General features: G+C 42.1%; 1 protein-coding gene across 1 annotated transcript in view; it reads right to left on the bottom strand.

Moving 5' to 3' along the window:
• Positions 1 to 22,922, bottom strand: part of MASP1 (MBL associated serine protease 1) — a 145,163-nt gene that overhangs the window by 14,963 nt on the left and 107,278 nt on the right. Inside the window, exons 11-12 of the mRNA XM_077487571.1 lie at positions 6,121 to 6,261; positions 327 to 431 (exon numbers count right to left, since the gene is read on the bottom strand). Coding sequence (XP_077343697.1) covers positions 327 to 431; positions 6,121 to 6,261 — 246 coding nt within the window. The remainder of the gene's footprint in view (positions 1 to 326; positions 432 to 6,120; positions 6,262 to 22,922) is intronic.

Here is a 22,922-nt window from a genome sequence, read left to right as displayed (position 1 = left end):
CCGCCTGCACATATGACGGCCTCCCAGAACTAGCCGTTTGCACTGTAGCCATCATTAAATGTACACCAGGCCAATTACCTACTCAGTGTGCTCAGATGCTGCTCGTGTTGTCTGTCTGTTTCACACTGGTCCAATGGGACAAGGTATGTTGAGTGAGCAAATTATCATACTGTGTGCAAAGGCTGGGTCTCGTGAGGTATGTCTTTTGCAAAGAGCAACATTTGAATGTTCAGGGATGCCGCAGTGCATTTTTCAGGCATTTTAATACATATTAGTAGAAAATAACAAAGATGGTTCAGTTCAATGAGTCTGTATACAGCACTTACCTAGTGTGATGTTAAATGATGAAAGTGTGTTTAGATTAAGACTTGTCTCCCCTGCGGTTACTTCACTGTGCAGGCAGTGGGCAGCAGTAACAACCCATTTGTTACCTAAAAGATATATTTACATTTTAACACATTAATATCACACCAAAGCATGACAAAGATCACATCTAAGTGTCAGTCCATTTCATTCATCTGTCTAAATAAAAGGTTCACTAAAAAAGCTTGTCTGTGATAACTTAATGGGGAACTTTAGCGGGTTTTATGATGCTATCAGCATTTATAACTGTGCTTTTTAATTTGTACTGATTGTTTTTGTAGCAGCCACATGGTTGTCAGTACAAATTCCATAGTCCATAGTCCATCTTGGGAGGGAGAAAGAAAGGGTGGCTATGCTCTTACTTACAGTGGGACTAGAATGAATGAACATAGCTATACTCTAACACAGCCTTTCCCAACCCTTTGAACACAAAGGAACCCTTGAAATAGTTCTCTGGTCTCAGGGAACCCCTGCTAAAATTTTGAAATCTACAACTCATGATACAATAGTGTGATGGTCAGTGAGAAGAATGGTCCTTACACTTGTGGTCATTGGGAAGAATTACCTCCTTACAGATAGTTAAATCTAAAGATCAATGGTGTCAGTGGGAACTTATCCAAAAGGTGGAAATTGCCCAATGCTGAAGGAACCCCTAGCAACCTCTGGAGGAACCCTGGTTGAGAATCACTGCTCTAAAAGGTAGTTAGATCACAGCAGCAAAAGAAAATCAATTAGAAGATTTGGAGGAGGCTGAATAAAACAGAATGTACTTTTTTATCATTTAAGAATATGTAGCCAAGTGCTGGACTACAAGAACATGGAGGAAAAGACGTTGAGGTTGATTTACTAAAACTGGAGAGTGCAAAATCTGGTGCAGCTGTACATGGTAGCCAATCAGCTTCTAACTTCAGCTTGTTCAGTTGAGTTTTGATAACATCCAGATTTTGCACTCTCCAGTTTTAGTAAATCAACCCCATTATTTGCTTACAGTTAGCTACTTTATTCTTCACTAATAAGCTGGACATTGTAACATACTATGCCCTCCGGCCAGCAGGGGGAGAACTACACAGGCAAGCCTAGAGACTTCTTTATAGCACAGCAGAGATCATATGAGTTGAAGTTCTGGACATCCATGGCATTATACTGTAGGTCATATAGACGCACACACTACAACTACCATAAACGCGAAAGAGGATCACTGGACATAAAGGGGCACCTTTCCACCAGTATAGCTTGCAGTGAGTATACTATATTATTGCAAACTGTGTTTAATTAACCTACTGTGTCAGAGAGGTTGAAGTACTTGTGAGGTTGTGGCTAAGAACAGATAACCCATCCTATCCAGCAGCTCCTGCATACATGAATAGAATATATATATATTTTTAAACAAGAGTTTAGTGTCACTTGAAGGGTCTTTCAGATATTTATTTACTAAATGAAAAATATATACAGTGCCTTCAAAAAGTATTCATACCCCTTGAAATTTTCTACATTTTGTCATGTTACAACCAAAAACGTAAATGTATTTTATTGTAATTTTATGCAGGCATGTACTGGCCATAGGGACTATAGGGAGTTTCCCGGTGGGCCGATGGCTCAGTGGGCCGGCTTCAGTGACAGCCAGTGGCATAGTTGGGAGGGACTTCTGGGGCTATAGCCCCGAATCTGGGGCCCTAACCTCCCGAGTCCGTGCAGGAGTCCCCAACCACAGGGTCCCAGCCCACTACCTGCCCTCTTTCTGGTGACCCTGATATTAGGAGGGGCTCTCTGTGGACCTGGATTTAAGGGGGGGTTCTGTGGGGACCCAGATGTAAGGGGCTGGCTCTCTAGGGACCCTGATGTAAGGCGGATGATCTCTGGGGACTCTGATGTAAGAGGGGCTCTCTGGGGACCCTGATGTAAGGGGAAGGCTATATGGGGACCCTGATGTAAGGGGAGGCTCTCTGGGGACCCTGATGTAAGTGGGGGGCTCTCTGGGAACCCAGATGTAAGGAGGGGCTCTCTGGGGACCCTGATGTAAGGGGGACTCTCTAGGGGCTTTTTTGCGCAATTGCATACAGTTTATATACTGTTTTTTTGCGTGTTTGCAAAATTAAAGTGGGCCGGTGTCTTGTCTAATAGCGTCCTCCATCGGATAGTGTCCCCTGCTTACTGCGCATGCGCAGTACACAGGAACACAGATTCCGAAAATTGCCGAGGATGAACGGCGCCTGCGCCGTGAGTCCAGGTTCTATCCCCACTATCCAAGTGGACATAGAGTTAGAATAAAAAAGAGGCGAGCGCAGCGAGGCCGAGCCCGAAGCGTGGCGAGCGAAGCTCGCCCGCGAGGGGCCCTCTAAAATTCACAACCCTATGTCCGCTTGGATGGTGGGGCTACCACCTCCACTCACAGCATGCAGTACGGAGCGGACACTATGTGATCGCCGGACTCTATACGGCAGAACACCGGTCTGGATGAAGTCCAGGGCCAAATTTTAGTCCCAGTCCAGCCCTGATTTATGTGATAGACTAACACAAAGTGGCACATAATTGTAAAGTAGAAGGAAAATGATAAATGGTTTTCAACATTTTTTACAAATAAATATGTGAAAGTGTGGTGTACATTTGTATTCAGCCCCCCTGAGTCAATACTTTGTAGAACCACCTTTCTCTGCAATTATAGCTGCAAGTCTTTTTGGGTATGTCTCTACCAGCTTTGCACATCTAAAGAATTAAGTTTTTGCCCATTCTTCTTTGAAAAATAGCGCAAGCTCTGTCAGATTGGATGGAGAGCATCTGTGAACAGCAATTTTAAAGTCTTGCCACATATTCTCAATTGGATTTAGGTCTGGACTTTGACTGGGCCATTCTAACACATAAATATGCTTTGACCTAAGCCAATCCATTGTAGCTCTGGCTGTACGTTAAGGGTCGTTGTCCTCCTGGAAGGTAAACCTCTGCCCCAGTCTCCAGTCGAGCCGACTCTAACAGGCTTTTGTCTAAGATTGCCCTGTTTTAAGCTCTATCCATCTTTACATCAACTTTGACCAGCTTCCCTGTCCCTGCTGAAGAAAAGCATCCCCCCATAACATGATGCTACCACCAACAGGTTTCACGGTGGGGATGTTTTTGGTCTCACCTGACCAGAGCACCTTCTTCCACATGTTTACTGTGTCCCCCACAACTGCAAATGGCACTTCTTATGGCTTTCTTTCAACAATGGCTTTCTTCTTGCCACTCTTCCATAAAGGCCAGATTTATGGAGTACACAACTAATGGTTGTCCTGTGGACAGATTCTTCCACCTGAGCTGTGGATCTCTGTTTGCAGTTGTGCCAAACTCTTTCCATTTTTGGATGATGGATTGAACAAGCTTGGGATATTTTTTTTTTTTATAACTCAACCCTGCTTTAAACTTCTCCATAACTTTATCCCTTCATGATGCTGGTTGTTCATGGAGGTTCTCTAACAAACCTCTGAGGGCTCCAAAGAGCTGTAGTTATACTGAGATTAAATTACACACAGGTAGACTCTATTTATTAATTAGGTGACTTCTGAAGGCAATTGATTCCACTAGATTTTAGTTAGGGGTATCAGGGTAATGATGGCGGAATACAAATGCACACCCCACTTTTCAGATATTTATTTGTAAACAAAATTGAAACCCATTTATAATTTTCCTTCCACTTCACAACTATGTGCCAATTTGTGTTGGTCTGACACATAAAATCCCAATAAAATACAATTTCGTCTTTGGTTGTAACATGACAAAATGTGCAAAATTTCAAGGGGTAGGAATACATTTTCAAGGCACTGTAGGATAACATGATAGGATAAAAATAGCAGATTTTCAAATGAAATACAGGGACACCCTACTAGTCACACTACCTTTCACTGCACCCACAAATTCTCACCCTATTTGTTGCCACACCCAGAAAATCACATTCCTTAAGCAATTTGTCATAAACTTTTTGAACAAAAGTCAGACATTGAAGGGTTGGACAGAGGTCATAGGTTGGACTTGATGGACGTTTTCAACCTTGCCCACTATGTATGAAAAAATATATAAACTGATTTTGAAAAAAGGGGCACCAAGATACAGTTTGCCTGCAAAGTTAAGAGGAATACCTTAATAGTATCAAGAAATGAACTGCGTGCACCTCCCGCCGAACACCTTATATCTATATATTGTGTAAATATAATTTATTATCACCCCTGATGCCCATCCAGAAATATATATGTTATGCTCAATCAGTACATTTTGTAAAATGTATAGAAAGATTTGGGTTGATATCTAAAAGCATATGCATTAGCTATCCTGGGATTTACCACTTACCAACACTGTTTTACTAACTTACTTCTGCCACTATATATACTGTATTTATTGTTTACTTCAAGGAGTGTTCCGCATCAGTGTTATTGCTGAAGTTGTTGTTGCTAAATGATGAAAATGTAATGAGCTAAAAGGGTTTGGAGAGACACATTTGATTGCACACTTTCATATTACTGTCTAGTGCCACAAACCCAAAATATGACACTTTAAGATATCATCCTCCCCAGCCTGTTTACAATTGGGTGCCTCATGTAGTTCAGAATATAGACGAGCGCCTACTTGGACTTATGTATATGTGCCCAGATCCAGGAGCAGGGTACATCTCCTCCACTTCCTCACCTCCTGTTCGTAAGTGTGCACAACCTAGGGAGGTGGATCACGTGATGTCCACAGACTAGAGTTGGGCCAAATACCCTCCATCCAGTTTGCGCCAGAACTCTCGAACATTGCAAAAGTTTGGACCCGAACTCCAAACTCTATTAAAGTCTATGGGACCCAAACTTGAAAATTCAAAAATTCCCATTTTGAAGACTTATATGCAAGTTATTGGCCATACAAAGGGTATGGGGACCCAGGTACTGCCCTGGGGGACATGTATCAATGGATTTTTTTCCTCGAAACTATTGTTATTGTTGAGTAGTGATTTTAATGATGCCTAGAGGTTCAGCAGTGGGGGTAGCTCACTTGCCCCCCCCCCCCCTTTCCTGTGTTGCTAGGCTGCATGCTCGGATAAGGGTCTGATATAGATTTTGGTGTGGGGGGGAGGGGGACCGCCAAGCCGTTTTCTTTAGTTCCCCTTAAAATCCATACCAGACCCAAAGGGTGCTTCTTAATCACCTTTTTTTCACTTTTTTCTTTTGCTGGCAATGTTTTGTTTTCATTAAGCTGTCAGCGGGGAGGCCCATTGACAGCTGATGACTCATCCGTTGTTAAGGACGCAGCGGCCAGCTTCCTGGCCCACTCCTTAACAACCATCTATTCACTGTGCCTTGATTGGGCAAAGCTTTGCCCAATCAGGGCTTAGAATTCATTGGGCAGTGTGCAGTGCTTTGTGGGGTGCACGGCAGGCGAATATCCTGCCAAACGTCCTGCAAAGTTGGGTGCCAATGTTTGGGCTGAACTTTTGCTCGGCTTAAATTGTTCACCCAACTCTACCACAGACCAATGACTAGTGGACACTGACGTCATAAAACCTAGAGACAGCCAGCAGCTAATGTACGCACCCCTTCCCTCCCTCCTGCCTCCTTCCTCCCTCCTTCTCCTTCAGGCAGCCAATGAGAGAACAGCAACCGTTTCCAGGTAGATTATCATGTAGCCTTTGAGCTGCAATTTTTAAAATGAAAATGAAATCAGAGATACTTTTCAACTGGAGACAGCCTCCCAAAATTGGGGACTGTCCCTGGACACCAGAGATGTCTGATCACCCTAACCTAAGATTGGGCTTACCAATGAGAGAGCCACCACAAAAGGGTTGGCCACTCCATGCACTGGAAAACATGGCTATCCAGGGAGAAATGCCTTTCTTGGCTGTACTTCCTCGTGCAATTCTTGCCAGCTTTGACCTGGAAAATCGTGGCTCCCCACATACTACAAACAAGCAAATAAACATAATTAGTCTCATTTTTTTATATTTTACATGATGGTATGTCCTCAATGTATAGATGTTTGTGAAAAAAACATATTTTTAAACCCTAGCCTGTGTTTGCTTCAAATACCCGATTGGGTATTTGAAACATACATAGAATACATAGAATAACATCAATACCGCAACATTATTTTTCTAATTACAGATTGTCAAATACAGTAAACATAGACACTTGGATGGTTGAGTGTGCTACTTATTATTTCCTTTTTTGGTTACTTATGGAGCAGAGTGGAAGAATGTGGACAAATACCTGTAGAACCAGCCTATTTCACAGAAAATAATAGTGGTGAGATGTAATGACCCAAGACCAGTTGTCTGTAGGTATCAGATACCATTTTCTGTTGCATATCCAAACAAAGCGGAGGTATGTTAATGCTTTTCTTTAAATAAAAGTGAAAGCAGTCTTTCCAAAACTGCATGAACATGACTACATGGCACACATTGCTGTTTAGACCCATCATTTCATAAGTTCAATAGTCACTGCTACTTGGGGCTCCGTGAGAGATTTTTCCTCACTCTTTTGTCCCCCTGAGAACTTTTGCAATACAAAACAATTTAACATAGAGTAGACAGATTTGTGCTATCTAAATGTATGAAATTATATTCATCATCATTGTAATATTTTACATGCATTGAATGACTGTACATGTTGTTTCCAGCTTTTCCAGTAGATGTCAGTCAAGTAACACCAAATAATATTTGAGGCTTGAATTAAAAGCATTAGACTTTTTTTCAAGCGTGATTTAAGCATTTGGAAAAGTTGACATTTGTTATTTCGTAAAATTGCAGACATGTACTAAAAACCACAGCAATCAAATACTTGATTTCTTTCTTTAATTTAAATTAGATACATCAAAGTTAGTAGCTGGCTTGTCACAGCTCATTAGCAGTTTATTCATTGTCAGGCTCTATGGAAATTGTTAGGTTAATCCTGGCATGCATGAACCTTAGATTCTTCTACCTTTTGCTTTTTTATTTAGTAAGGTAATGCAAATTATCTAACATTTCTCTACTTACATTTCCACAGTAAAACGAATTTTGGTTATTAGATTTGGCAAATCTTCATTGCTTTGTGTCTTACTTTACTGCATATGTGTCTCTGGTTCTAACCTATTTAGCAGTATTCACTGTTTCTATATTATAATGGTTAAGTTACATATACATGCCTATCAATGAAAAAAGGTGTTTCCTGCTAGAATTTTAATGCGACTTTCCAGTCAATCCAAATACTAAATGTAGGTTATAATTTCAGTAAACGTGGCCTTCTATGAAATGAATTTTATATGTTTATGTGTGCACATACATGCATTATGCATAAAAATCCATATGTATAGTTTTCTTTGGAAATTAGACTACTCTCTAAAGTTAAAAGTAAATGCTTAAATTTAGGTAAAAAAAAATCGTCACAGGGTACAATACTTAAATTCAATGTCCCTGATGCTGCTGGATGGTCTATTAGTTGAAATCCTCAGCTCTATGATACCCCATGCCCCGATACCCACACATACTCCATACCCCCACAGCCTTAATCTTCTGTGCTGCGGGGATTAATACAAACAAGGGACCTATAATACGCACTGGTCAAGAGTGCTTACTATGCCCATCCTTTCTGCCTCTTTCCTCCATTCATACAAGCAATACTTTAGCTTCTATGAATAAAAATACCCTTTTCCTTCTTTTTTTTTTTTTTTTTTTTTTTTTTTAAGTGATCACATAAACTCTGCTCTCAGCTGCATAAGGGGCTTGGAGAGGTGGGGGTGGAGAGTATGGCTGTGCAGGGGGTCATGTCAGCACTACTCTTGGCCACTGGAGGACAGGTAGGCTGTTCTCCCAGCACAGCCAGAAAACTGACCACGCTGGATTAGATGTGCTCTCATGCCCTGGTGTGGTCAGTTTGAAATAAGAAAGCACTCGCAGGAACACCAGGCATTTCATACAAAGTAAGCAATACAAAGAGAACAGGATACTTTTTAAGTACATGGTACAACAGACACATATCAGAAATATGAAATGTTGAGGTTTAACTTTAACTAAAGTTTTATGGCTTTAAAGTAGATGTAAACTCTAAATGAATGACATTTTGTTTGCTAAAGGATTTTGTATCATAAATTGTTACCTTTTTAATTAAAATATTGTTTTCACCAAGCATTAGTTGGCTACAATATGTTACATTTTGGTTCTAAGGTATGGATATAATTTAAATATGAATACAGCTGTGAGTTAGATATATTTAAGAAACACCCATCTTAGGAGAAATGTAGGTGCTAGCTTCTGTCTAAAAATGCAAGTTAAATGACCTTGACATCAACACCTTTCGAATTACTGACCTGGAATGAGCTTTCAGTAAACAAAAGATTGACAAAAGGTATCAATACTTATCTCTGTATTTTTTTCTTCTTTTATTGGTGACTCAAACAGTATCAAAATGAAAGCATCAATATGCCAGCCAGACAACTCGCATTTTTGGGAAGTGGAGATCGGCAATGAGAGCTCACATTATTTTTGTATGACAGGTTAACTTAACTTAATTTTGAAATTAATTGTAAGTATAGCACCTAAAAAGTGTACAGATTGCTGTTATCTTAGAACATAAAGTATGTAATATTCTTCAAGGAATCAAAGAAGAGATAGTAAGCAGGAAGAAGTGCAAATAATAGTCAGGACCATAGTATCTTTTGAGCATTGAAAAGGAAAAAGAAAGAATACATTCTAACATTATTATTCTGGTGAAAAGCAATGGTTAGAAACTGTTTGCAAAAATATAGATTATTCCTTTTCAAGATAACAACAGGCCCACGCTCTCATATTGTATGTGGGTTCAGCCATCAGCCTTGTTACCAGCCTTATCGCGTGGGTAGTGGCATGGAAAATCCACATAGTACAAATTTCCTCTAGTTTATTAGATGAGATCTGAAGATTTCCTTGTTGGCAAGGTTCAAATGTACAAAACTAGAACAACAAAGACATGGTTTGAGGAGATTTGTGTGGAAGTCTGCACGGAGAATGATCTCAAACCTACTGGACACCTTTGTAATGGTTTGGAACTCAAATTGTGAGCGAGGTCTTCTCGTTGAACATCGGTACTTTGTAAACGGCTCCTTTGGTTGAATAGGCATGCAATTTACACAGGTACAGTCTAAAATCTAATGGAAACAAAAGGGAACATGGAAAATCTTACAGGGTATACATTACAGATCCAAGGAATGCAGGCAAGACTCCTGATTGGACCACACAATATTCAGGCCTTTCTGCACGATTAACACAGAGAAATTCAGACTGCTGCAAATAATCATAACCATGCAGATATTTTTAGCCCTAAATTCCTGTGTGATGGATATCAATCCTTTCCTTTTTATGACGCAAATGAAAACATGGTGTTTACAACATGTGTGCTGCATTTGTATGTTAGAATTAGCACACAGAATATCAGCAGGTTCAAGAAAGGGCAAACTTCTAACCTCAGTTTTTTTTTATTGAGTCATCTGCCCATCTAAGGTCACCCTTAATCAAGAACATCTGAGACAGCTCATCAATCAATCAATCAATCAATCAACCAATCAAACAAACAAAATAAATAGCTTGATCAGTTACCTTGTTGACTGTTGTTCAGATTTATCACCCTCTGCAATATTAGTTGTAAGTTAGTTGAATTGTTTTATGTATGAATCCCCTACGTGTCATCACTAAGTTTAAGTATTAACCCCTCACTGTGTCGTCATTGAGTGTGATTATGAATCTCTTACTATATCATTACTCAGTTTAAGTATGCATCCCTTATTGTACCATAATTGACATGGAGTATGAAACTCTCACTGTACCATCAGTGAATTTTAGTTTCAAAGCCATGGGGAAAAAAAAAAAAATTTTGTCCAGAAAAATAGAAATTTTCAGAAAAAATAAATAAGTAATTCAGTATGGAATTGTTTTACAAATTGAAAGTCACTATGTAACACTAAGACGGTGAAATGCAGTATATATTAAGTATTATGCTTGAAATAAAAGTGAAGCTTTATCAGTAAATAAACAAAACATTTAAACTATACATGAGAACAGGTAACCCCCTTTCCCTTGTAATAATTTAAAAGCTTCTTGCCAATATGCATGTTCAGTTATTGGTAATACTGATCCAGAAGCATATATTGCTCTTGCAAGAGCTTGATCAATTTTCTCCTGATTTTCAGGTTTAATGTTATCTGTGTATTTTTGTGGGGCTGTGGTTTGTAACACTTCCTTATTTGAAGATGCTGCTGGTGAAGAAACACTTTGTTATTACCCCCCAGTTATTACCTTTTGTATCACTTGACCCTACCTCTTAAATTGTAAACTCTAACGAGCAGGGCCCTCTGATTCCTTCTGTATTGAATTGTATTGTAACTGTACTGTCTGTAACTGTACGTTGTAAAGCGCTGCACAAACTGTTGGCGCTATATAAATCCTGTATAATAATATAATAATATTTGAAGATGCTGCTGGTGAAGAAACACTTTGTGATGATCAAAAAGCAGCAGAAATAGTGTTTCTGGATTGAGAACTCTGGAGGACAAAGCCACTTACACTTCCATTATGGTCCTCATTATTGCATTTCATAAAGTATTATTTTGTGTCCATAACCGCTTGTCGACCACCTCACGTCGATATACATTGGCAGAAGGGCTCGTAAGGCAGACTAACGTACCTATATGTTACCCTTTAAGAGGCGGCCTGTGGGTGCGTGCAAGCTCTGTGAGTCAGGTCGTGGGTCCCACAGACTCTATGTCTGTGGGGATACCCGCGATCATCTCATGGAGAGGAAGAACGGGGAGATGCTGATGTAAACCAGCATCTCCCCGTTCTGCCTAGTGAAAGTGTCACTGATCTCTGCTCCCTGTGATTAGGAGCAGAGATCAGTGAAGTGCCACACATAGCCACGCCCCCCCCCACAGTTAGAATCACTTCCCAGGACATACTTAACCCCTACACTGTCCCCTAGTGGTTAACCCCTTCACTGCCAGTGTCATTTACACAGGAATCGGTGCATTTGTATAGCACTGATTACTGTATAAATGACAATGGTCCCAAAAGTGTGTTAAAAATGTCCGATGTGTCTGCCATAATGTCGCAGTCATGATAAAAATCGCTGATCACCGCCATTACTAGTAAAAAAAAAAAATATTAATAAAAATGCCATAAAACTATCCGCTATTTTGTTGACGCTATAACTTTTATGCAAACCAATCAATAAACGTGTATTGCGATTTTTTTAAACCAAAAATATATAGAAGAATACGCATCGACCGAAACTGAGGAAAAAAAATGTTTTTTTTATATATTTTTGGGGCATATTTATTATAGCAGAATGTAAAAAATAATGCTTTTTTTTTCAAAATTGTCACTCTTTTTTTGTTTATAGCGCAAAAAATAAAAACCACAGGGGTGATCAAATACCACCAAAAGAAAGCTCTATTTGTGGGAAAAAAAGGACGTCAATTTTTTTTGGGAGCCATGTCACACGACCGCGCAATTGTCAGTTAAATCAAAGCAGTGCCGAATCGCAAAAAGTGCTCTGGTCTTCGGCCAGCAAAATGGTCCAGGGCTTAAGTGGTTAAGGCACCTCTGGCATGCCAGGATGTGTTTTGTCATCAGAGCTTTTTTTCTCAGAGAAAAGGTAAAAATCAAAAAAATCACCCCTCCACCCCTAGACCACGTCTTTCTCTGATCCCTAACCACCCATAGGTCCATCCCCACACACCTCCTAGAACCGCCCCTTTTAGAGAACAGTTGACCAAGTATCATTTAGGGAGCTATACAAGTACAGTAAAACCTTGGTTTGAGAGCATTTTGCAAGGCAAGCAACGTTTTTAACTAAATTCTGACTTTTTATACAAGGGATGTCTTGATATACAAGTAGTGTCATGTTACAACTGAGTATAAAACAGAACAAAGGTGCCTCTAAGTGTAGCAATATGGTTACATTTAATGAAGGTACAACATTTAGCAACTAACATGGTTGATGATTAAAACAGGCACATCTAAATATGCAGGCATCTGGGGTAAAGCTGTCCACATAGACCATCCTCCACACCACCATCACCGTCATCCATGCCATGCTGCGTGCCTCACTTTCAAATTGCTCTACTGCAGGGTAGTCTTCTCGGTCACGATTGCAGACCGACAGTGGTGAGAGCCGCTGGTGCAGAGGACGGTCTATGTGGGCAACTTTACCCCAGATGCTTGCATACATAGATGTGCCTCTTTTAATCATCAACCATGTTAGTTGCTAAATGTTGTACCTTCATTAAATGTAACCATATTTCTACACTTAGAGGCACCTCTCTTCTCTTCTCTTTTATACTCTGTGGCTCCTGCTGGAGTTTGCTTCTAATCCCCTTGTGGAGGCTTCCATTTGTGGATGGACATTTTATGGTTACACAACCTATCACATTGCTATAATCTTTTTATATGGACTATAAATTGAAGGAACTTATGAATAAATGGTCGTGGAACGGATCATCTGAGTTTCCATTATTTCTTATGGGGAAATTCACTTTGATATACGATCATTTTCCGGGACAAATTATGTTTGCAATCCAAGGTTTTACTGGAATTTGTATGGAATTTGTTAATAAAAAAGCAATGTAGTAAAATGCACAAAACATTAGAAATATCCAGCACTTACATGTGATTTCAACAGGCCCCATATCCTGCAAAGAGACAACCTGATATTCAGCAAAGCGACAGCTCCATATCCAGTAGAGAGGCATCCTCATATCCAGCAAAGAGGTATCTACATATCCAGCAAAGCATAGCCCCATATCCAGCAAGAGACATCCCCATATCCAGCAAAGAGACATGCCCATACCAAGCAAAGAGACAGCCCAGTGCATCAAAGAGACCACCCAGTCTAGCAAAGAGACAGCCCAGTCCAGCAAAGAGACAGCCCAATGCAATAAAGAGACAGCCTGCTGCATCAAGGAGACAGCCCAGGGCAGCAAAGAGACAGCTCAAGGCAGCAAAGAGACAGCCCAATGCAGCAAAGAGAGCCAAGTGCATCAGAGACAGCTCAGTGCATCAAAGAGACAGGTCAGTCCAGAAAAGAGACAGCCCAGTGCATCAAAGAGACAGTCCTGCAAATATACAGCCAAGTGCATCAAAGAGAAAGCCCAGTGCATCAAATGGGCAGCCCAGTCCAGAAAAGAGACAACCCAGTGCATCAAAGAGACAGTCCAGCAAATATACAGCCAAGTGCATCAAAGAGACAGCTCAGTGCATCAAAAAGACAGTCCAGCAAATAGACAGCCCAGTGCATCAAAGAGACAGCCCAGTGCATCAAAGAGAAAGTCCAGCAAATAGACAGACCAGTGCATCAAAGAGACAGTTTCAGCAGGTACAGACCAATTCAGCGGCATTGTCACCAGAAAACTAAAAACTTGTCTCCACAGCACACAACAGTTCTCAGGATGGAGACGAGAACAGGCTACCTACCCACATGTTCCAACAATCATCCGCATGGCCACGCCACACCTTGCTCTCACACAGCGTGTTGAGTGGTGCCAAAACGAGGTTCCAAAGGGTCCGCATTGAGAGGTGGAGCAGAGTGCAGATCACTCCGCCTTCCTCTCTCTCAGGTTGCAGCTTTTTGATTCCTCAGTGGCCGCCCCTCTTTGTTACAGGCAGCAGACTACACATTGAAGGAAACGGGTAGTGCTCTGGTGAAGGTGCTCAGTCCGGCAGAAAAAAGCCCTTTTTGTCATCCTTGCAACATTTGGAAAATAATATTTCTTCTCACAATATTTGCAAACTGTGATGAAACAACCCTCCCGCTATTAGAAGCAACAACCCTATTAATAAGATCAGAAAGCAGCTCTCACTTAAAAAATGTGCACGCAATACACTTTAAATACAGAAATCATCAATTAACTCCCCAGTGGCAGCAGCACTCATGCAGCCCCAGACCATGACACTCCCACCTCCATGCTTCACTGTAGGCAAGACACACTTGTCTTTGTACTCCTCACCTGGTTGTCGCCACACACGCTTGACACCATCTGAACCAAATAAGTTTATCTTGGTCTCATCAGACCACAGGACATGGTTCCAATAATCCCTGTCCTTAGTCTGTTTGTCTTCAGCAAACTGTTTGCGGGCTTTCTTGTGCATCATCTTTAGAAGAGGCTTCCTACTAGGACGACAGCCATACAGAACAATACGATGCAGTGTGCGGCATATGATGTGAGCACTGACAGGCTGAACCCCCACCCCTTCCACCTCTGCAGCAATGATGGCAGCACTCATATGTCTATTTCCCAAAGACAACCTCTATATATGACGCTGAACACGTCCACTCAACTTCTTTGGTAGACCATGGCGAGGTCTGTTCAGAGTGGAAGCTGTCCTATTAAACTGCTGTATGGTCTTGGCCACTGTGCTACTGCTCAGTTTCAGGGTCTTGACAATCTTCTTATAGCCTTGGACATCTTTATGTAGACCAACAATTCTTTATTTCAGATCCTCAGAGAGACCTTTGCCATGAGGTGCCATGTTCCAGTGACCAGTATAAGAGATTCAGAACGATAATACCAAATTTAACACATCTGCTCCCCAGGGACCTTGTAACACTAATGAGTCATATGACACAGGAGAGGGAAAATGAGGGAAATGGCTAATTGGGCACAATTTGGACATATTCACTAAGGGGTGTACTCACTTTTGTTGCCAGAGGTTTAAACATATGGCTGTGTGTTGAGTTATTTTGAGAGGACAGCAAATTTACAATGTTATACAAGCTGTACTCTCACCACTTTACATTGTAGCAAAGTGTCATTTCTTCATTGTTGTCACATGAAAAGATATCATAAAATATTTACAAAAATGGAAGGGGTGTACTCACTTTTGTAAAAGAAAGTGTAAAAAAGTGTAAAGTACATAAAGTCCATAAAAACAAAACCAGTCTCATACATTTAATATCCGTGCAATCTCATGTTGTAAGTATGAAGATCCTTAAACTGTGAACATGACTCAATATCCACACCAAGGTGCCCTTCACCCCACCTTATGGGTATCTGCTCACCTTCTCTGTTGGACCCCCACTGTAAAAAAGGAGGCCAACTGCACTTTATTTACATATAGAAATGTTGCTCCTCCCCAGTCCTCCTCTTTCACCAATGATTATCTCCCACAAGCAGGATAATATATAGGAAGTAGAAGGGATACCAATAGTGTAGAACGTTTTTGCAATTTTATTAAGAAAATAGTAAACCACTCACATTTCAGTGGGTGAATATAAGCATGTCATAGAAGCTTTTGCAGTACATGCCATCCAAGCTCCGCCCAACGTGATACTGTCACTTCTAACCTCAAGTGTTGGCACTAAAACAATTTACTGACCAGATTATAGGTAAAATGCTGTGATGGTGGAGAACATTAATAGGAATAATTTAAAGGTTAAAAAGATAAACTAATTTGTCAAATTGACCTTCTTACCCATAGGCGGGCACATGGGGTGTTAAGGTTGTGCCTGGGCACACCCTAATCAGACCCATGTGCCAGAACTGCTGATAAGGCAGAACATTTGGCCCTCCTGTACCAGGCCCAAGCCCTATCAGTTCAAAGGGGAGGACCAGGCACCTACCAAGCAGGAGGACTAACTGCACTTCTTTATTGCACACTGATCCTCTTGGTTCTCCCACTGCTGCTCTTCTGGCTTCTCCTCCTCTCCCTCCCCCTGGCTGCACTACAGGAGGATCAGTTCAAGCATCTGCACCCCCTTTCCCCTGCTGTCCGGGCCCCCCTGTATACCCCTTTCCACTACAGGGCTTTTGGTTTCCCTCTCTTCCTCTCCTACTGATAGCTGCTGCGTGCATAGAGGCAGATGTTTTTGGATGGAGAGCAGGAGAAAATGATGGTAAAAATGTAATTTACTGGCCCCTTCCTTTTCTGAATGATCACTCCTGTGTCCATTCATCGCTGAAGCATAGTAAACTGTTTATATTGCTTCCGTTTATAAATTAATAGGAAGCCTGAGAGCACTTTCAATTCATTCATCTGTGTAGCTGAGGCTGCAGGGAAAGGTACTGATAAATCTATGTCCTCTGTCCCTTTCTGTGTCTTAAATGTGAGACATCAGGGGTATGTTTAGACCCCTGATCTTTCACTAAAGCTCCCAAACAGGGCAGTTAAAAATGTAAATAAATAACTATAAATCTAACAAAAAAATAATAAAATAAAAATATAATTCTAAAAAATAACTCATTCACATAGAACTTTGTTCTCTAAAATGTATGCCATAGCTGCAAAGAATAGCATGACAACCATGGCATGTGTACACCACCAGCCACTGCCTCTGTTGCTCTGTGTTTGAACTTTGGGGTGCGCACGCTAATGTAATAGGCTACGCTGTTCTTACCTGTCAATTAAGGCCTGAGAGGACATAAACTATTATCCACTGTATCCCCACAATCACCCAACTGTAGGAGGTACAAGATGGAACCCACAAGTAAACTAAACGTTCCTCATGCAGTGCCCCCCTAGTGGTAGAAATGCACAGTCTTGTTTGAGAACTGCATTGAGAAGTACAGTGTTACTTGAATTATATTCCAGGATTTGCTTGTCTTCAGCTGAGGGAATTTGTAATAATTTAAGACTTTACTTACATAATCTTTCATTAAGGTCTTTATTTTATATAGTTTGAATACCATGCCATAAAGAGATTTTTTATCATTGTAAAAGAAACGGCTTTAAAAAAAACAAAAAAAAAAAAAAACAGAAAAAAAAAAATAATAATTTCCACAATTTTTCATTTTTTTTTCCAGGCCTTCCATCTCCAACCATCACTGAGCCTAACTATGAATCCCTCACTATGCCATCACCCAGCCTGCATATAAATACCTTCACTGTTGTCTCTAAGTTTAAAGCAACATTAAAGCGGAGGTCCATCCTAAAGTGGACCTTCCGCTCATCAGAACCCTCCCCCCCTCCGGCGCCACAATTGGCACCTTTCAGGGGGGAGGGGGGTGCAGATACCTGTACAGTACAGGTATCTGCACCCACTTCCGGGATAGCTCTCTGCGGAAAGAGGCGTAGATTACGCCCCTTTCCGCAAGTGCCCGCCCCTTTCCGCAAGTGCCCCGCTGCCTGCTGGGAAACACACAGATCCCAGAGGCAGCGGGGACCGTCCTTATTGCGCAGCACGACTCGCGCATGCGCAGTAGGGAACCGGGAAATGAAGCCGAAAGGCTCCATTTCCTGATTCCCATACCCAAGATGGCGGCGGCAGCACCCGAGAGACGATCTATTGATCGGCTTCGGGTGCCGACATCGCGGGCGCGCTGGACAGGTAAGTGTCACTATTTTAAAAGTCAGCAGCTGCAGTATTTGTAGCTGCTGGCTTTTAAAAAAAAAAAAAAAACGCGGAGTCCCCGCGGACTCCCGCTTTAAAGCTTCATTTAAAAAAAAAAAAAATAAACATTGTATATTTACCTGCTCTGTGCAATGGTTTTGCACAGAGCAGCCTCTTCTTCTGGGGTCCCCCGCCAGCATTCCAGGCTCCTCCTCTTTGGTAAGTGTCCCCCATGGAAAGCCATTTTCATGGGGGGGGGGGGGGGGCACCCATGTGGGCTCATCCCAAGCCACCCTGTCTGCCTCTATTGACACACAGCAGGCAGCGCGGCTCTCTCGACACAGCATTTGATTGATAGCAGCGGGAGTCAACAGCTCGTGCACTTCACTGGATCAAATTGGGCTCAGGTAAGAATAAAGCGTGGGGGGGGGGGGGATTCTGCAGCACAAAAGGTTTTTCACGTTAATGCATAGAATACTGTAAAAAATACTGTAGCTGCTGAATTTTAATAATAGAACACTTACCTGTCCACGAATCCAGCTGTGTCTTCACCCTAGCCGATTTTTCAGTCAGCTCTCGGGTACTGCTGCCGCCATCTTCACAGCTGGTTCCCTACTGCGCATGCACAAAGTGTGCTGCACTTTGTGAATGGCCCAGCATTGGGGGAAGGAGGAAGGGGGCCAGAACCTCAGAATGAGTTTGCTGCATTGAAGACAGCCAGAAGTGGCAGCGGGTACCTGTCAAAACCAAGCACCCGCCCGCTTCCCACTGAAAGGTGCCAAATTTGGCAACGAAGGAGGGAGGAAGCAACTAAATGGGGCTTCCCCTTTTGGGTGGAGCTCCACTTTAAGCCATGCCTTTATACTTCTTGTTTGCCAGAGTAATGTATTCTCTTCAGCCAATATCTAACTCTTGTCACTTCTGCTGCCACCTGTATCTTTGTCTCCACTCGTTACCAACTTCTGGCTTGTTCCTTGACTACACTTCCGCTTGATCTGAACCTGCTATCACTTGTTAGTGACCATTGGCTTGTTCACTGACTATCCTTATGCTTGACCCCTACCTGTTATTTTTGCTACTGGGCCCTCGCATGCTTACTTCCTGCTGAGGTAATCCTGAGGACCACGGCCTGGTACTAACATACAGCAAAACCCATCTACACCATCAGGAGCTCTAGTGAATACTGGTTAGAGCTTAGACTCCATACTTAGGGTGAGCCTGCATCATCTGCCAGGGTTACCTGCTTGTATACTTATCCTGCTGGTCAGTGGAAGCCACTACAGCGACTGGCCTCTGAGCCTGATCTCTGGCTGTGACACCCTCACTCTGTCATCACTGAGTCTGAGTATGATCCCATATTGTGCCAACACTGAACTGAATATGGTCCCTCACTTTGTCATTACTGGGTCTGAGTATGATCCTGCACTGTGCTATCACTGGGTCAGAATATGATCCCCTATTGTGCCAACACTGAGTTTGAGTATGATTTACTCACAGTGCTATCACTGAATTTTTCTTGTTGGTTATAATTAAAAGTTAATTCCCATGTTTCCTTACAATTTTTTTGACTAATTCAAATTTTGGAGATCACTAAATATGGATACATTTGCCCATAATATCTTGCGTAGGAAAACTGTGCTAAGAAATGTCAATTTACTACGCGACTGTGGTCTGGTTATGTTCTTCTAAAATAATTCCTATTCTGTGCTGTCAGTGTCTGGAATTATACTGCCACATGTCCCTTTTTCTACAAGAATATGTTTTTGCTGCTAGAGAAAAAATATATCTTTGCATGGGTATTTAACTTTTGCTTTAAATAAAACACAACAGCTCTCAGCATGTGTTCGTAAGCCAATTTAAGGTGAAAACTTTGTCCACCCAAAAGTAAATGCCTAACAGCAGACACCTCACAGTGGCAACTGTTAACCGCTACTGCCCCAGAAGATTTTACCCCCCTTTCTGACCAGAGCACGTTTTACAATTTGGCACTGCATTGCTTTAGCTGAAAATTGCGTGGTCATTCGACGCTGCACCTGTAACGAAATTTGCGTTGTTTTTTTTCTCACAAATAGCTTCTTTCGGTGGTATTTGATCACCTATTTTCTTCATCAGTTTAGACCAATATATATTCTACATATTTTTGGTAAAAAAATCGCAATAAGCATCTGTTAATTGGTTTGCGCAAAAGTTATAGCATCTGCAAACTATTGGAGTTATTGAGAGTTATTGCATTTTTATGCCATTTTTATTTATTTATTTTTTTACTAGTAATGGCGGTGATCTGCGATTTTTAGCGGTATTGCAACATTGCACTTTTTTGGGACCATTGGCATTTATACAGTGATCAGCGCTATAAAAATGCACTGATTACTGTGTAAATGTCAATAGGTTAAATGTGTGTTCCCTCAGCATGTTCTAACTGTGTGGGGATGTGAGTGACTAGGAGAGGAGCAATATCATTTTTATCAATATCATAGGAAGAAACAATATGGCTCTTCTCCTCTGACAGCACAGGCATTTGTGTGTTTACACAAATTCCCGTGCTGGTGCTCGTGCACATGATTACGTGTGGCCAGTGGCGATCATGCCCACCGGCCACACTCATCGGGTTCCCTGCCATGCAGTGTGGCCTGAAATGGGTAGGATGTTCCTTTACGGGATTTCGCCCAGGAGAACCATTGTGCTGCAGTATATGTGCGTGACAAGGTTGGCAAGTGGTTAAAGGAGAGGTGGGGGAGCTCCGTCATGATGCTCACGCTGGAGTAGAAAGCTACCACCTGCCCTCCACCCACCATTCGCCTGCCCTACCGCCGCTAATGGGAAGGAGCTGCGTCCAGTGGAGTCTTGCTTCTGGACACACATGGCTCCACAGACTGGCGAATTGACATTCCCTGCTCTGTGAGCCCTGTTCCTTTCCTCCGTAGAAACCGAGGAAGCTGCACTAATATCCCCGGCAGATTCTGTTGCTCCCCAAATCCCCAGACCGGAGGATCATCCATCTATCTACTTGAGTGTGAGCCCAGGTGGGGGCATTGTGGACACTGAGAGGTTGGAGAAGGTGTCTGGGGCTCCATTTGCTCTGAGCTTTCCTTTCTCCCTCTCTTGCTGCATCCTGGGAGAAAGCTTATGTTGAGGGAAGATATCTAAGGCTCCATTAACTCCGAGCCCACTAATGAGGGTCTTTTGGCGGAAGCTCAGGAGAAGAGGCTAAAACCTAACAATTCAGAGGGTTCCTCGAGCCCCTCAATTTAGCTTGCACATGATTGGATGATAAAATCAACAGCACTTTCCCTCATTTCAGAACTTTCCCTCAGCTCTACAGTGACTGTACTTCCAAATATACTTTCAGTGCACTTTCAAGTGCACTTGCATTGCACTTGTAGTGCAAAGTGTATTTGCCTTTAGTAAATCAACCCCTATATCTTGATACATAGAGGACTTTAAAGTCCATACATTTTGAGACTGAGTGGGAAAATGCAATAAAGTGGGGCCTGAGGCAATTAGTAAAATTGGTGGCTTTAGGAGATAGTGCAGCCTGCTAACTATGAAGACAGGACTGAGACTTCCCCCTCTCTATCTGAGTGCTGGGGGTAATTTACTAAAGACAAATCCACTTTGGATAGTAAAATCAGCATAGTTTGCCCTCATTTCAGATCCGCCCCTCAGATTTACAGCGACTGCACTTCCAAGTGCGTTTTCAGTTAAATTTCAAGTGCCCTTGTAGTGCAAAGGGGATTTGCCTTTCATAAGTAACCCCCGATGACTTATTCAAGTTACTATATAAAAAATTGAAAGTGGAAGATGAAGGGAAAATCACATACAGAAGGTGTTAGCAAATCAACACAACCTACCGCCAGCCCTGGGGGTATCCAGCGATACATGTCAGTAGGAATAAGCATGTCTGGTGAGGGAGCTGGCAGACCCCGACAAGGTGTATCGTCACGCACCAGGACAAGCAAACAAAAACTGACAGTCGACTTGGCCAAGAAGCATGAGAGGAAACCCCATAGGAGGCCCTAATCACAATATGGAGTTCCCCAAAAAAGGAGACTCTTTACCAGCAGAGAAGGAAACAGGACTCGAGGAAGTACAAGCAATTATGCCCTTACTCAAAGAAGCCCTAGCGGAGATGCTGTCCAAAATTTAAATATCACTGAAAATGGACATTGCGGCAGTCCGTGCAGACGGAGATGGAAATGGAGGAAAGGCTTGATACACACGACCAGATTCTGGAGATGATATGTGAACAGATGAAGTTATTACAGGGCTAATAGATCCCTACTATACAAAAGGGAGGAACCAGGAAATCGGAGCCGGCGCAAAAATTTGCGAACAAGAGGTTTACCAGAGAAATACAAAGAAGAAAAGTTACTGGTTGTAATGAGGGGGCTATTTAATCCTATACCTGTAAAGGAGGCCTCAGAAACATTAAAAATTGACAGAGTTTATAGGGTGATGAGATACCGAAGCCAAGCTGCCGACACGACGTAGTGGAGAAAACAAAAATAATGGAAAAAGCACAGTTCTCAGCTGGAATTTCCCTTGAGGGTGTGGAACTGCAAATATATGCTGATTTATCGGCAGAAACCCTGACAAGAAGAAGGCTTCTCAAACCCCTGACAGATCAAATGCGGGCATCTAATGTCTCATACCATTGGGGTTTCTCAGCGTGTCTTAAAGGGAAAGATGGATGCACTGCAGTCTTAAGATTTTCTGATGACTTAGATGATTTTTGCAGCAAGCTGGATATGACACCCCATCCCTTCCAGGTTGGGAAGAGAAAAAAATAATATTGGGCTCTTTAGGGAACAAGCAGTGGACTGGTTTGAGGGGAGAAGGGGAGGGGGAAGGGGCAAGGGGGATTAGGATGTTAAAGAAGGGCAGAAGGATTTCTTCCGACAACGAGACCTAGTCAGATTCCTCTCACAACTAAATGACCCTTTTTCGTTCCTGCAGGCGGAAACCAAAGGGAGGCTTTTACCCTAAAGGATGAAATAAGTAAAAGACAGTATAACTTAATGTGAAAAAGGGACACTGGAGGTGGCAGAAGTACAAGAGAGGGACTAGGTGGCTAGAGGTTCCAGTAGTGGGGATGGTCGGGAGTGTGAGGTGTGGTTACACCATAGAAGGTACGAACAGGAGGTGATACCTGGATAGGTGCCGCCAGATCTGTACAAGGAACAGGGAGTGGTTATTTGCTCAACCCTTTTCAGGGATAGTACTCCTGGAATGTATGGAAGGGGGAAACCAGGTTTTTTTGTGTGTGTGGTGGCTTGTTTTCTCCTCTCT

Source organism: Lithobates pipiens, unplaced genomic scaffold, assembly GCF_037356315.1.
Source record: "Lithobates pipiens isolate NorthernLeopardFrog02 unplaced genomic scaffold, aLitPip1_a1.2 Scaffold_18, whole genome shotgun sequence".
Taxonomy (NCBI): Eukaryota; Metazoa; Chordata; class Amphibia; order Anura; family Ranidae; genus Lithobates; species Lithobates pipiens.
This window is presented reverse-complemented; position numbering and strand designations above follow the sequence as displayed.